The sequence below is a fragment of the Sphaeramia orbicularis genome, unplaced genomic scaffold (genome assembly GCF_902148855.1).
Source record: "Sphaeramia orbicularis unplaced genomic scaffold, fSphaOr1.1, whole genome shotgun sequence".
Classification (NCBI taxonomy): domain Eukaryota; kingdom Metazoa; phylum Chordata; class Actinopteri; order Kurtiformes; family Apogonidae; genus Sphaeramia; species Sphaeramia orbicularis.
Window position 1 is genome coordinate 54,088 of NW_021941622.1, and position 16,900 is coordinate 70,987.

Consider the following 16,900-nt stretch of genomic DNA (forward strand, 5'->3'; position numbering starts at 1 on the left):
CTTTAAATGTGGATGAAAGCTTCACTGTTTCACCCACTTTTCCATTTCTTCTGTCTTTGAATCTGAACTTGCCTGCAAAGCCTCATCTGAGCAGAATAACGGGCTGAACCCTGGACGTGTCCAGGTAGGTCCCCGCCCTCACACCTGTCTGATGTTGTCATGGTAACCGCAGCATCCACCTCGGTTCGGATGGATTCTCTTCAATATTTAACCATGTGGCTTTTCCTTTTTCCCACCAGGTCTCGTCTATTATTCATCCGTTCAACTTCAGGAGGCAGTTTGTTGTTTTCTCGGCTGAAAACCCAGACGTTGACGAGCCTCTTTAGTCTTCTCTCCTCCTTCATCCTCTTCCTCTTCTTCTTCGTCTGCTCGTTGTCTCCACGCTAAAAGCCCGTTAATCCAATCTGTGTGTGCGCTGCAGCATCGTCTGTTAATTGGCCTAAGCTGAGCAGGAAACACATTTGTAATAATTTACCGCTGCAGCAATTAAATCAGCCCAGGGTTGGTCTGGACGGATGAATATGAATGTGTTTGTGTTCTGCAGATCATTAATATTAATTGAAGGTTTTGATCTGAAAATGCTATTCATCTGTTTTGAGAATCCACATTGAAATTCCTCGCACAGCGGTGAAACATTTCGCAGAAGAGCCTCCGTTTGGCGTCGGTTCTTAACCCTTTCACGCATGAATTATGAAAAAAAGGATCTAGACTTTTATTAGATTGATTTTGTTTCTCAAAATTAGGCAAAAGTTGAAATGCATTTTGATTTTTTTTTTTTTTTAATATGGTTTTATTAAGAAGGTATTTAACCTCCTGAGACCCAGGAAAGTACAAGTCTGGGCTTTTTTTAATTCAGTCATTTCCTATATTTGAAACATCATGATGCAACAATTTTTTCAGATGCTTTAAAAAAAAAAATATATATATATATATATAATGTCCTTTGCCGTGGACAGATTTCAGTTTGTTTGTTTTTGGGGGTTTTTTTTGTATAAAGCTGTGAAACTCTTGTCAACAAACACGGACAGCAAAGTTATTATCATTAATGAAAACTAACGAAATGGCAAAAACTAGAACTGAAAAAACATTTTCGTTAACTGAAATAAATAAAAGCTATAATTAAAAGAAAAAAACATAACTAACTGAAACTGTATTGTGTGTTTACAAAACTAACTAAAATGTATAAAAATTATGGATAAAATTCCCTTCATTTTCGTCAATGTCGGATTGATATGAAATTGATTTATTTCACTCGAGCAATTTTAGCTAGCGGCAACATATGATATTTAACGGTCCGTCACTTGTGTTCACTTGTGGTTTCCAGTCGTCTTCTGGTCCCCACTCTACCTGGAAACATGGAGACTAAAGTTAGGAGAAAGCAGCAGAGTCCTGTCTGGGATTTATTTGAATATGACGGAGAAGAAGATAAAAGAGATGACAAAACTAAAATTAATACTAAAACTAAACTAAAACTAAGCATTTAGAAAATAATAAAAACTATTAAAAACCAGCAAACCTGCTCTAAAAAATAATTAAAACGAACTGAATTAGAGGAAAAAAAATGGTCAAAACTAAAGAAAACTAAACTATGATGAAAAATCCAAAACTTTTCGAACCTTGATGGACAGTTGTCCTTTCACGTCTGTCACCATCGTCTCCTCATTGGACGTTTGTGTCCAACATGTCAGATGTCGGTCCAGTCACTCAGACGTCCAACATCTACCAAAACATCAGAGTGAGTCAGATGGGTCCAAAGCAGACCTGGACCTGGACCTGAACCTGGACCCAGGCTTGGACCTGAACCTGGGCCTGGGCCTGGGCCTGGGCCTGGACCTGGACCCAGACCTGGACCTGGACCTGGACCTGCAGCTCAGTGAGTGGTGTTTTGAACGTCACATCCAACATCAAACAGAGTCTTTGTGTTTGTTGTTGGTGCTTTTCTGCAGCTGTTTCTGCTCGTTTCTCTGTGAGTCACAGATGAAACGCACAAGTTCCTCATGTGACGACTGAATGGATGACAACAGGTGGAAAACAGAGGAGGTTCATTCAATGAAAACGTCAACTGTTTTTAACATTCACTGTGTTTTATTCACACATATTTTAACTATTTTAGTATCAACATGTTACAGAATCTGTCATCCTGACCAACTCCTCTATGAGTTACAGACATTATTTATGTCTCACATACGATCGTTAATGATTTATGACATTTGACAAAAGTAAAAACATCCTGTATTTAGTCTGAAATAGAATGAGTTTTAATAAAGTGACCAAAAGATGCCAAAAGGAAAATATGTTTCAAACAGTATATAGTTTTGCAGATGGATGGATGGATGGATGGATGGATGGATGGATGGATGGATGGATGGATGGACAGATTTAGTGTGTTTCCTGTCCATCCTTCAGAATCCAAAGCAGTCGTTCAGAGGCTGAATGAAGGCAGGACAGTCGGATGGATGTCTTCTTGTCGGGTGAATGTCTTCGTGTGTGTAATTGCTGCTGAGGACATTTGAGACAGATTAAACTCTGATTACTCACTCCCATCTTCACAAACCCTGGACGTGTTTTTGGTTCCGATGCTGAGGGCGACGTTAACGATGTTTCCTGTCACCGTCACCACACAGATTAGAAAAGGAGATGAAGATGACACAGTTCACACCAACAGCGCTTGGACTGAAGGAGTTCTGGGACAAACGGTCCTGTGGGTTTAGTCAGACCGGTCTGGAGGGCCATTCAGAACTCACTATATATATATATATATATATATATATATATATATATATATATATATATATATATATATATATATATATATATATATATATGAACAGTCTGACCTCTATTACCAGTAGCAGTTCAGGGACCTCCATAAACCAGAGAATCCCAGTGCTTGTACAGACCCACTACAGGTTCTGAACACTTTCATTCTGTTTTTTTTTTTTTTTGCCTCTGTTCATCATATCATCTCCACTTTTTATCTTCCTCCGCCCACACACCTCTCCACCATCCAAACCATCTCACCACCAGACTTGAACGCCTCTTCATTCACTGCGTGTGCTTGGAAACACCGTCCTGTGTTTCCCACAGGGTGACTGCTTTAGCGGTGGAGGGGTCGCAGGTGAACCCCCAGCACGGCCTCGGCGGAGCAGCAGCTAATTTAATAAAGATGTCGACACAGAGAGTCGTGACTGGAGTCAGTGAAGCGTCACGACCTCAGGCTCCGATGGTTGGTTGGTTCAGATCTCCAGAGAAACCCTGGAACAGCAGCAGAATCCAACAGTAACACCTGAATGTGAAGGTCTGACACCTGAGTCTGCTGCTGCTGCGTTTACTGTCAGTACGAAAACACAAACTGGACTGTTTGGATCCAAGGAAGCCACCATCAGATCCAGTATTCAGCTGCACCTGTTCAACCACCGCAGCGTTGGAGAGCACAGGGGGAACTGGAAGAAGACAGGAGATAAATCATCTTAAACTGAATACAAAATAAAAGAATGAGTGTTAATACTGGAATATAAAACACAATAAATATATTCATATAACAGTTTTATTGTTAACCATCTTGTTCAAGCTTTGGTGACATTTTAAGAACATTTATATTTTATATTATTCAAAATGAGTTGAAATAATTTGGCGATAATTTTTTTTTTGTTAATGGAAGGTTCATTTATTCATTAATGACCAATTGAATTTTTTTCTTATTAATAAAAGATGGCACTTTTCATTTTGCACACAACATTTACTTATAAAGATTTGTTATTTTTGATACATTACAGTTAAATATATGTTTGTTTGCAAAGTTTTGTAAATATCAACAGACACCTTTGACACAGGAACAAATTTTTCCTAATGTTTTCAATTAAAAATGCTGGGGTGAGAGTTGAGGGTTATTGTGATTTTTATTTATTGGAAATAAAATGTTCATTCATTTGCAGAGGATAGATTTGAACTGTTACATAATGAAGTGAAAACAGTATAATTTGAACAGAACACTTTTATAAATTCCTGCTTCTTAGAATGTCGTTCCCAGTCTTAAAATAAAGCTGTTTTTTTTCCTCTTTCACTGAGTCAGTAATTATTTTTGGTTCATTTTTTTCCCATTCTGCTGTTTTTAAGCTCTGAGACAGAATCCAAAACCAGGAGGAGGGGGTTTATTCTGGGCTGTCAATGTGTGTGATGTAATCCCTCTGACAGCAGAACGCTGACGCCCCCCCCCCCCCCCCCCCCCCCCCCCAGGGGAAACGCCACTGAGTGTCTGAAGAACGAAGGGATGAAATTTAATCCACACTCAAATCTCAGCCAAGTGTTGTGGTGGACGGCCTCTGAGGAAACAGCACAAACATCTGCAGTGAACACACGCTTGCTTCAGTCTGTTTTGGTTTTTTGTCACAGGTTCAATGAGACGTCGGTGGTGTCCTGGTGTTCGGACCGTGGTTCCACTCACTGGGAGGGGGGGGGGTTCCCAGCACATCCTGGACCATGGAACCCACTGTTTCTGAAGGTTTTTACATGTTTACACGTCACCGGTAACTGGAAAAAGGGAAGTTTACTCATGTGCAAAATGTTTCAATCTTAAAATAAGTTAAACAATGCTGAACACACACGCACACACACACACACATGCACACACACACACACGTAGAACACATCTAATATCTGCAGCTTTCTCCTCTCAGTCTAAACCATGAGACTAAATAAATACAGCTGTCAATCACATCCAGATTAAAATAAACTGAATGAACCTTTACATTTTAACCCTTAATGCTAATAATGCTAATGCTAATGCCAGGTACTGTGTGTACTATGATGGGTAAAATATAGATGATAAACTTAATCAATCTTTACATTTTAACCCTTAATGCTAATACTGCTAATGCTAACTGCTAATGCTAATGCCAGGTACTGTGTGTACTTTGATGGATAAAATGTAAATATTAATAAACTGAATGAACCTTTACGTTTTAACCCTTAACATCAGAATAGAGCAATAACCACTGACAATACAACAACAAATACACAAAACAGAACAGTTGTTTTCAGGCTAATGTTTGGTTATGAACCAAAAAAGATGGTGGAGCGAAAATAATATGGATTGAATTAATAACAAAGAGTTTCATCACAGACCGGTTTCATCATAGAAAATGAATGTGATGAATAAAATAAACCAATGAACGAACTCCTCAGGTCTCCTTTAACTGCAGCCACAGCTGAAGCACAAACACAAACATGTGCTGAAAACAACAACAATAAAAACATACAAAAGTTCATCAAACACATTAGATGCAACAAAACTACTGCTGAGAATACTTCTCTGCTCCTCTGTTGATCATCATGGGGTTAAAACAGATTTTAAATATAAACCAATAGATTTTATCTTATGTAAGTAGATAAGAAATAAACAAACAAACATAGAAAAATGAACAAACAGACAAAGCAAATAAGCAGAGACAGACAGAGAGAAAAATAAGCACACAAACAGAAAAACAAACAACAAAATTAACACAGAGATAAATAAACAGACAAAACAAATAAACAAGCATGTAAACAGAACAATGAACAGACAAAAATAAATAAACAAACACATAGACAGATAACCAAACAGACAGCTGTGTTGTGTTGATGTTGTTGTTGTTGTTGTTGTTGTTGTTGTTGTGTTGATGTAGTTGTATTGTTGTCATTGTGTTGTTGTGTTGTGTTGATATTATTGTGTTATTGTGTTGTATTGTTGTGTTGTTGTTGTTGCTGTGTTGTGTTGATGTTATTGTGTTGTTGTATTGTTGTGTTGTTGTGTTGATGTTGTTGTATTGTTGTTGTTGTTGTTGTTGTTGTTGTTGTTAATGTTGTGTTGATGTTGTTGATGATGTTGTGTTATTGTGTTGTTGTATCGTTGTTGCCGTGTTGTGCTGTATTGTTGTTGTTGTTGTTGTTGTTATTGTTTTGTTGTCTTATTGTATTATTGTTGCTGTGTTGTGCTGTATTGTTGTTGTTGTTGTCTTATTGTGTTGTTGTTATTTTTTGTTGTCTTATTGTATTGTTGTTGTTGATGATGTTGATTTGTTGTTGTGTTGTACTGTATTGTTGTTATTATTGTTGTTGTTGATGTTGTGTTGTTGTTGTTTTGTTTTGTGTTGTTGTTGTTGTCTTATTGTTGTCGTTGTTGTTGTAGTTGTGTGAGGCTCTTCCAGCTGTTGCAGTCCGCCCCTCTCTGTGGTCATCCCTCCGTCCGGGGCCTTTCATCAGGTAATTGCCCCTCGGCCCCTGGAGTTCACATCCTCCATCTGTTGCCATGGCGACCACCTCTCCAGCATTCATCTGTGTGGCCCCTCCATGTCCCTTTTCTGTTCTGTTTTTTTTTTTTTTACTTCACCCGGAGTGAAGTGACGGAGGAAGAGCCACTGTTGTGCAATGACGTTTGTGTGACATTGTTTGTTTGTTTGTTTGTTTGTTTGTTTGTTTGTTTGTTTGTGACTCAGTCCGTCGACTTCCAGTAACAGTGATCCTGTTATTACCTCCGCCAGGAGGTGCTGTGATCACTTTGCTTTGTGTGTTTGCATGTTTGTTTGTTTGTTTGTTTGTTTGTTAGCAAGATAACTCAAAAAGTTATGGACAGATTTTCGGGGGGGGGCGGGCAGATCTGTCTTGGCGGAGGTCTGCGCTCTCCGAGTGCTTTTCTAGTTTCATTTTGTTGTTTCATTTTGTTTCATCAGCTCTGAGGTGAAGGAAACACACGTTAAAACCCACTCAGATTAGACCAGAATCGAATGGAGCCCTTCAGTAAAAACGAACCAGTACACCAACAAACAGCATCAAAGCCATGAATTAGATTCACTTTCACCTGTTTATTCAGTTTATTCTGTTTATTCTGTTCATTCTGTTTATTCAGTTTATTCTGTTCATTCTGTTTATTCAGTTTATTCTGTTCATTCAGTTTATTCAGTTTATTCTGTTTATTCTGTTTATTCTGTTTATTCTGTTTATTCTGTTCATTCTGTTTATTCTGTTCATTCTGTTTATTCAGTTTATTCTGTTTATTCAGTTCATTCTGTTCATTCAGTTTATTCTGTTTATTCTGTTTATTCTGTTCATTCTGTTTATTCTGTTCATTCTGTTTATTCTGTTCATTCTGTTTATTCTGTTTATTCTGTTTATTCTGTTCATTCTGTTTATTCTGTTCATTCTGTTTATTCAGTTCATTCAGTTTATTCTGTTCATTCAGTTTATTCAGTTTATTCTGTTTATTCTGTTTATTCTGTTCATTCTGTTTATTCTGTTCATTCTGTTTATTCAGTTTATTCTGTTTATTCTGTTCATTCAGTTTATTCTGTTTATTCTGTTCATTCTGTTTATTCAGTTTATTCTGTTCATTCAGTTTATTCAGTTTATTCTGTTTATTCTGTTTATTCTGTTTATTCAGTTTATTCTGTTTATTCTGTTCATTCTGTTTATTCTGTTTATTCTGTTTATTCTGTTCATTCTGTTTATTCTGTTCATTCTGTTTATTCAGTTCATTCAGTTTATTCTGTTCATTCAGTTTATTCAGTTTATTCTGTTTATTCTGTTTATTCTGTTCATTCTGTTTATTCTGTTCATTCTGTTTATTCAGTTTATTCTGTTTATTCTGTTCATTCAGTTTATTCTGTTTATTCTGTTTATTCAGTTTATTCAGTTTATTCTGTTTATTCTGTTCATTCAGTTTATTCTGTTCATTCTGTTTATTCAGTTTATTCTGTTTATTCTGTTAATTCAGTTTATTCTGTTCATTCAGTTTATTCTGTTCATTCTGTTTATTCAGTTTATTCAGTTTATTCTGTTCATTCAGTTTATTCTGTTCATTCAGTTTATTCAGTTTATTCAGTTTATTCTGTTTATTCAGTTCATTCTGTTTATTCAGTTTATTCTGTTTATTCTGTTTATTCAGTTTATTCTGTTTATTCTGTTCATTCAGTTTATTCTGTTTATTCTGTTCATTCAGTTTATTCTGTTTATTCTGTTTATTCTGTTCATTCAGTTTATTCAGTTTATTCAGTTTATTCTGTTCATTCTGTTTATTCAGTTTATTCTGTTTATTCTGTTCATTCTGTTCATTCTGTTTATTCTGTTTATTCTGTTTATTCTGTTCATTCAGTTTATTCTGTTTATTCTGTTCATTCAGTTTATTCTGTTTATTCTGTTCATTCTGTTTATTCTGTTCATTCTGTTTATTCAGTTCATTCTGTTTATTCAGTTTATTCAGTTTATTCTGTTTATTCTGTTCATTCAGTTTATTCAGTTTATTCAGTTTATTCTGTTCATTCTGTTTATTCAGTTTATTCAGTTTATTCTGTTTATTCAGTTTATTCTGTTTATTCTGTTCATTCTGTTTATTCAGTTTATTCTGTTTATTCTGTTCATTCTGTTTATTCTGTTTATTCTGTTCATTCTGTTTATTCTGTTCATTCTGTTTATTCAGTTCATTCTGTTTATTCAGTTTATTCTGTTTATTCTGTTCATTCTGTTTATTCTGTTCATTCTGTTTATTCAGTTTATTCAGTTTATTCTGTTTATTCAGTTCATTCTGTTTATTCAGTTTATTCTGTTTATTCAGTTTATTCTGTTTATTCAGTTTATTCTGTTTATTCTGTTCATTCTGTTTATTCTGTTCATTCAGTTTATTCTGTTTATTCAGTTTATTCTGTTTATTCAGTTTATTCAGTTTATTCTGTTCATTCTGTTTATTCTGTTTATTCAGTTTATTCTGTTTATTCTGTTCATTCAGTTTATTCTGTTCATTCTGTTTATTCTGTTCATTCTGTTTATTCAGTTTATTCTGTTTATTCTGTTCATTCTGTTTATTCTGTTCATTCTGTTAATTCAGTTTATTCAGTTCATTCTGTTCATTCAGTTTATTCTGTTTATTCTGTTTATTCTGTTCATTCTGTTTATTCAGTTTATTCAGTTTATTCTGTTCATTCAGTTTATTCTGTTTATTCTGTTTATTCAGTTTATTCTGTTCATTCTGTTTATTCTGTTTATTCTGTTTATTCAGTTCATTCTGTTCATTCAGTTTATTCTGTTTATTCTGTTTATTCTGTTCATTCTGTTTATTCTGTTCATTCTGTTTATTCTGTTCATTCTGTTTATTCAGTTTATTCTGTTTATTCAGTTTATTCTGTTCATTCTGTTTATTCTGTTTATTCTGTTTATTCTGTTCATTCTGTTTATTCAGTTTATTCTGTTTATTCTGTTCATTCTGTTTATTCAGTTTATTCTGTTTATTCTGTTCATTCTGTTTATTCTGTTTATTCTGTTTATTCTGTTCATTCAGTTTATTCTGTTCATTCTGTTTATTCAGTTTATTCTGTTTATTCAGTTTATTCTGTTCATTCTGTTTATTCAGTTTATTCTGTTTATTCTGTTCATTCTGTTTATTCAGTTTATTCTGTTTATTCTGTTCATTCTGTTCATTCAGTTTATTCTGTTTATTCTGTTTATTCTGTTTATTCTGTTCATTCAGTTTATTCTGTTTATTCAGTTCATTCTGTTCATTCAGTTTATTCTGTTTATTCTGTTTATTCTGTTCATTCTGTTTATTCTGTTCATTCTGTTATTCTGTTCATTCTGTTTATTCAGTTTATTCTGTTTATTCTGTTTATTCTGTTTATTCTGTTCATTCAGTTTATTCTGTTTATTCTGTTCATTCAGTTTAGTCAAACTGACAGAACGTTCGTCCTTAAATCTGCTTCACTTTCACATTTGGACAAACTCTGATTTAAAACCACTTAGACTTCTACTGGTGCTGCTTTTCTTCTTTTCCTTCTTATTCTTTCGCTTCCTGTCTTCTTTCTTCTTTTTCCCCTTCTTTTTCTTCTTTCTTCTTCTTTTTCCTTCTTCTTCTTCTTTTTCTTCCCCTTCTTTTTCTTCTTTTTCGTCTTCTTTTTTTTCTTTCTTCTTCTTCTTCTCTCATCTGTTTAACTCCATCCTTTCTTTTCACATCCGTACATTTTTTGCAGTTGCTTTGACATTTAATTTGCTGTGAAACAGAATCAGTGACACTTTCATCCACATTAAATAACGGATATTTTCTGGATCCGTTCTTGTCATTTGTGCGTTTTTTTTTTCCAATTACTGTTTTTACTGGAGCTTTAAAGTACAAAAATAACTGAATTTATGCTTCGTTATCATCAGAATCTGTTTCAACGTTAAATAAATTTATAAATGTGGTCATTTTTAATCGATTCTATAAAACATCTAATACTTGGTTGTAAAAAATTGAGAGACATTTTAATAATGTGACTTTTTTCCAGTTAAATTGTAAAAAATAAAGAGAATTTTTCCTTTTTTCTCATAGATGATGATTAATTTCTGATTTTTATAATCAATCAGCTGGAGACCATGATAGAAAACAGAACATAAGAGGTTTTATTCTGTCAAACTAACATCAGCTCATGTATTCTGTCTTATTATTATATTTTAATGCATTAAATAACTTACAGAACCTGTTGTAATGCTTTAGGCTTGATTTACTCCTTTTTTTTGTTGTTGTTGTTTTTTTTTATGTTTTTTTGGCAAAAGTATCAGTTATAAATGACAAAATTCATTAAATCTCCATAATAACATTTAATATATTAGTTATAAATGACAAAATTCATCAAAACTTTAAAATAATTATCTAATATTTGGTTGCAAAAAGCTGATTTTCGTCCAAAGATTTTTTGCGAACGTTAGTTTAGTGTGAATTTACTCCTGATAGATGATCAATAAAGATGTTTAAGCCTCCAGTTGGTTTTTAATTGTATCATTGATTAGATTCTGGATTATTTTTTATAATAAATGGATCTGGGATACACTGTAAAAATAAATAAATAAATAAATAAAAATAAAAAATAAAAATAAAAACAAAAAACATTTGGTTCATTTTGTTCTGTTTCAACTGTTTTCTGATTCATTTAATACGTATTAAATTAACAAATGTGATTTTAATTTATATTAAACTTTACCAGTGCTTAGAAGCTGCAACAAACTGTATTAACACTTCATATTTACTTTATTTCATACAGTTCAAAGGGGTTTTTAAGCCTCTTATTCGACAGAATATCATTTTTAAATGATGTAATTTATTCAAGCTTCATAATATGGGACTGAAGTGTTTAAAACTGGTTTTTAATCCAATTATTTTGTAAAAATCCAAGTAAATTTTATCATAATGATGTAGCTCAGTGTTTGTTTGTTTTCCTGCTGGGATGGATGGTGTGTATTTTACTGTGTTTGTATCATTGATCAGTTTATAAATTATGGATGAGTAATTATTTAATCATATTCTGTTAGAGAAAAAAAAAAGGAATTTTTTTTCAATGTTGTCAAAGCTGCTCATTTAGGTCATTATTTTTCTCATATATTGAAGTTTTAACACAATAAATAAAAGTATTATTGTTGTATTGACCTGAAGTGTAATTAAATGTGTTTAGACTTAATGAATGATTAAAATGTTGGTGTCGTCAGGTTGTAAAATAACCTTTATCAGCTCTGAAAACACTTTATTTGCTGTGGTTATTGATCAATACTTTCAATAAGCTTCTATCATGTGACTGAAATGTTAAATAATTCATAGTGTTTTTTTTGTTTTTTTTAACCAATTCAGTTTTTTTAACCAATTCAGTCTACAAAATCCACAGAATGTTTCATAGTGGATTTAAGATGTGCATTTGAACATAAATAAGTGTTTATCATCCTTATTTTCTTCTTCTTCTTCTTCTTCTTCTTCTTATTATTATTATTATTATTATTATTATTATTATTATTATTATTTATCACAGTCTTATAAATGCTGTTTGTCTAGTGAAATATTTTCTCATTACGTGTTAACACTTAAACAGGACAAATTAAAACTATTTTACTTCACTACAGTTGTGTTGAAATTATCATTTTGTAGATGTTTACTTCATCAGTTATTAATGAGATAATTAAACTATACTTTATAGTAAGCATCAAATATGTGGATGAAACACGTTAAATTGGTTGAATTTCAGAGGAAACTGCAGTTGTTGATTCTTTTTAATTATTATTTTACAGAATAAGAATTAATAAGTGGATAGAATATAAAATATTTAAATGTTTGAAACTGAAGCAGAACATGTTTCATGTTTTTTTTAATTATTAAATATTTCTAGTCTTTAATCGAAAAACGTTGGTTTATTAATTTATTCCAGTTGGTTTCTGTTAAATGTTTCGTGCAGTTTTTTTTTAGTAATTAACAGCTTCTGTTGTTATTTATATTTATTTATTCATTACAACTTCTGCAATAATAATTATAAATATAAAATTCACAGTAATACAAAACTTATTCACTTTATCCATTTATTCACATATTTATTCGCTCTATGGACAGTTGAATTTATTTATTTTTTAAAAAATATATATATTTATGGCACAGCTTTGTTAGTTATTATATAGACTTGTTCTTATTATATATGATATTATTTTTTATTTTATTTTCTTCCATTTATTTGGTTGGATAAAAGTGTTATGATCATGCCGTTCATATGAGCCTTTAAATTAGCTATTTTTATATAACAACATTCGTTAAAACTGTATAATAAACATCTAATATATTGGTTATAAATAACAAAAGTCATTAAAACTGTATAATGATCATCTAATATATTGGTTGTAAATGGCAAGTATTAATTAAACTATATAATAATCATCTAATATATTGGTCATAAGTAACAAAATTCATTAAAACTGTAAAATACGCATCTAATATATTGGTTATAAATTATAAAATTCATGAAAACTGTATATAATCTTTTAATATATTGGTCATAAATGACAAATATTAACTAAAATTATATAATGATCATCAAATAAATTGGTTATAAATGGCAAATATTAATTAAACTATATAGTAATCATCCAATATATTGATTATAAATGACAAAATTCATTAAAACTGTATAATAAACATCTAATATATTGGTTATAAATGGCAAAATTCATTAAAACTGTATAATAAACATCTAATATATTGGTTATAAATGACAAATATTAATTAAACTGTATCATAATCACCTAATATATTGGTTATAAATGATAAAATTCATTAAAACTGTATAATAATTTATTTTTATTTAACCTTTATTTACCCAGGCAAGCAATTAAGAACAGATTCTAATTTACAAATGCAGCCTGATAATAATTTAATATACTGGTTATAAATGACAAAATTCATTAAAACTATAATAATCATCTAATATATTGGTTGAAATGTTGCACAAAACTGTTTTTCGTCCAAATAATTTTTATTCATTTGTAAACTCAAAGTGGATTTACTGTCCATAGATGATCAATAAAAGTGTTTATTTATGATTATGTCTAATAATAATAATTTAAAAATATATTTAAACTGTTCTTTAAACACACCTCTGTGGACAGTTCAACGTCATTTATTTATTATTTACGGCACAGCCTCCTCTGTTATTACTCCTTTTCTTTTCTTTTCTTTTCTTTTCTTTTCTTTTCTTTTCTTTTCTTTTCTTTTCTTCCTTTAAATTTCCTGGATCCGTTCATTCTCATCCGTAAAACCTGACACCACCACTGCAGAAAAGTATGAAAGGCTCGTGTTTATTGTTTGTTTGTTTGTTTGTTTGTTTGTTTTTTACAGGATGAACAAACGGAGCTTCAGTCAAACATCACAGTTGTTTCTATGCATAGACTACAGAGTCCAGAACCAGGACCAGGACCAGGACCAGACACGGGTGGATGGAGCTGATGAACGGGTCCGGGGTGAGTCCTGTTCTCCTCCAGGTTGAATCCGGCTCGGTTCGGCTCGGACCCGGGTCTCGGTTGGGCTCGGAGCCGGATCAGGGTCGGGCTCGGAGCCGGGTCAGGGTCTGCAGAAGTGACACTTGATGATCTTGTTGAAGGCGCTCTGGAAGTCCTTGTTGAAGTACGCGTAGATGATGGGGTTGAGCAGGGAGTTGGAGTAGCCCAGCCAGTTGATGACGTCCTCCAGCCACCGGGGCATGAAGCGGGAGTCCGGGCAGAAGGGTTTGACCAGGGCCACGATGAAGAAGGGCAGCCAGCACAGGATGAAGGTGCCCATGATGATGCCCAGGGTCTTCACCGTCTTGCGCTCGCGGGCCAACGCTATCTTCCTCTTGGCCTCCGTCGCCTTCTCGTGCCGGTTCTGGAACAGCGGAGCGGAGCCGGGGGTGTCGGGCAGCGGCAGGTTCCCCCTGGAGCCGCCGTGCACTTCGATGATCTCCAGGGACTCTCCGTCCTCCGCGTGCTTCACGGCGCCGTTGACGCTCAGCGGCAGCACGCGCGGCTCCGCGGTGCGCCTCCAGCTCTTCCCGTGCGCCTCCGCCGTGGGCTTTTTGTGGAACAGAGCCGGGGACAGAGCCAAGCACGAGTCCGAAACTTTCTTTTTCTCCGTTTTACGCACAGTCCTCCTGATCCGGAACCGGGCCGCTTTGAAGATCCGGCCGTACAGAACCAGCATGAGGGTCAGGGGGATGTAGAAGGCCCCGAAGGTGGAGTAGATGGTGTACCAGGGGTCCGTGCTGATCTGGCACTGCGTGGGGTTGGCGCGGTCCTCGGCCACGCTCCTGGGCTGAGAGCGCATGATGAGCATGGGCGGCACGGAGATGGAGAAGCCCACCAGCCAGGTGACACTGATGAGGACCGCGGCTCTGCGGGGGGTCCGCTTCTTCATGTAGTCTATGGGTTCGGTGATGGCCCAGTACCGGTCCAGGGCGATGGCGCACAGGTGCAGGATGGACGAGGTGCAGCACAACACGTCCAGGGACACGAAGATGTCGCACGGAACCTGTCCCAGAGTCCAGCGGTTCAGAACCTGGTAGAGGGCGGCCATGGGCAGCACCAGCACCGACACCATGAGGTCCGTGACGGCCAGGGAGCCGATCAGGTAGTTGGCCACGTTCTGGAGGGACCTCTCCAAGGCGATGGCCGCCACGACGCACGCGTTCCCGAAGATTGCGCACAGGATGAGCGCGCCGAGCAGGAAGGACGTGAGCACCTGGTAACCGAGCTCCACCTGCTCCTCCTCGGAACCGGCACCGGCACCGTCCCGGGGGGGGTCTACCGGACGGGCTGTCGAACTGGGCCCAGGCCGTGGTGTTGTTGGAGTCCTCCATGGTTCCGCTGGGTCCGGGGCTTCAGTTGGACGGGGGGCGGCAGGTGCGGCGCACACCGGCGCGCCTCGCGGAGCGCATAGCGGGCTGTCGGAGACGCACGGAGCCGCGCGCACACACAGCGGGTCTGGAGTGCGGGTCTGGGCTGCGGACCGAGGAGGAGGATGCGCATTTATACCGGTGATGGAAAATGCGTCAGAGGCGCGTGGGAGAAGGACTCAGATCCAGCTGATGATCCCCCAGTGATGGAAGACCAGGACCACCTTCATGGATCCATTCCGCTTTAGTTTTTGTCCTTTTGTTCCAATATTTGAGTCAAATCTGAACTTTTCTGAACTTTTCCTCATATTTTCTCTGAGTCTGTGTGAAACTTCTCCACTCTGGGTCAAAGTCCTTCATCTGCATCTTTGTTCCAAAATCAGCAGAATGAAAAGTCGCTGTGCTGTAGACCAGTCCATATCATCTGGAACAGAAGTTTAGTTCAGTCTTTATTTGATGTTTTTCTCTCTTTCTTTATTTGTTGAGGTCCGTCAGTCTGAGTGAACGGCCCCTCCAGGTCAAACACCCCCCCCTGCTGGTGATCAGGCTCCATGACAACAGTCCTGTAACAGGAGGAACTTCAGAAACACAGTCCCCGGCCAGCAAGTCCAGGAGGGTTCCATGAGGGCTGCATATAAGGGTCCCATGTGGGTTTGTCCGCAGTTTCCATGGTGACCCCACATGTGTTTGCCCATGTCAGAATCAGAACCAGAATCAGAATCTCTTTATTGTCATTGTACCAAGTACAACAAAACTGAGGCAAAGCTCTCAAGTTCAGTGCAAGAATTTACAGACAGACAACACATATCAGTAAAAGACACAGTAATTTACATTAAAAAATTAAAAGTGTTGCAAACTAAGATATTTGTAAAACGTAGAATTTAAGGAGTGCAAATAACATGAAAGATAAATGTCGTGGGATAAATAGTGTGAAGAATAAATAATATGAGAGATTCAGATCTCTGATTCTGATCTGGGCAAACACATGTGGTCACCATGGAAACTGCAGATAAACCCAAATGGGACCCTTATATGCAGCCCAAATGGAACCCTTCTGGGGCCTACATGGACCTGTTTGAGACAGGAGGAACAAATTAAATCTATCTTTGTTTATCCGGTTGTGAAACAGTCATTTCAAACGGGATAAAAAAGCACATCTGTGTTTTATCTTCAGTTCTGTTTCTTTGTCTACTGTTTAACTTTTACTGACACGGACTCTGGACTCATCTAAACATCACATTATTACAGAAAAAAAAGGAAAAATTAATAATAAAAAAATTATACAGATGTCCATAACATAGGTGTGTGGTGTTTCATGTCTCATCTAAGGTGAATTTTCTTTCTCATTTACCTAAATTCAAAATATTTTCCCCTAAAACAAAGTGCATTTAAATAATATGAACATTTAATTCAATAAAACATGCCATAACCACACTTAGTGCTACTGTGTTATTGTTTCAGTTTCATGTTTTTGATCAAAAACAGAAAAATGACCACTTGCCGGATCTGAGACCAATGCTTTCTTTGTTTGTTTTGTTTTTTTTTTTTATCTTATTTTGCTTCATCCATCTTATTTATCTCAGACCAGACAAAATACACATTCCATGTCGAACCACAGGTGCAGGTTATAATAAATACGAGGGGGGGCTGAAAAGTTCATGGCCTGACTAAGAAGGAGTTCTTCCACAGCAATGAAACTTGGCACACATTAAATTCAGCCTTTCCTGACA

At 35.8% G+C, this 16,900-nt stretch overlaps 1 protein-coding gene across 1 annotated transcript; it reads right to left on the reverse strand.

Annotated features, from left to right (window-relative positions):
* Window positions 1–13,799: 13,799 nt before the first annotated feature.
* LOC115416567 (5-hydroxytryptamine receptor 1A-beta-like) lies at window positions 13,800–15,537 on the reverse strand. The gene is given in 2 exon segments (XM_030130380.1): window positions 13,800–15,076; window positions 15,078–15,537. Coding segments are annotated over 2 exon segments (1,272 nt in total). The 5' UTR covers window positions 15,135–15,537; the 3' UTR covers window positions 13,800–13,861.
* Window positions 15,538–16,900: the final 1,363 nt, after the last annotated feature.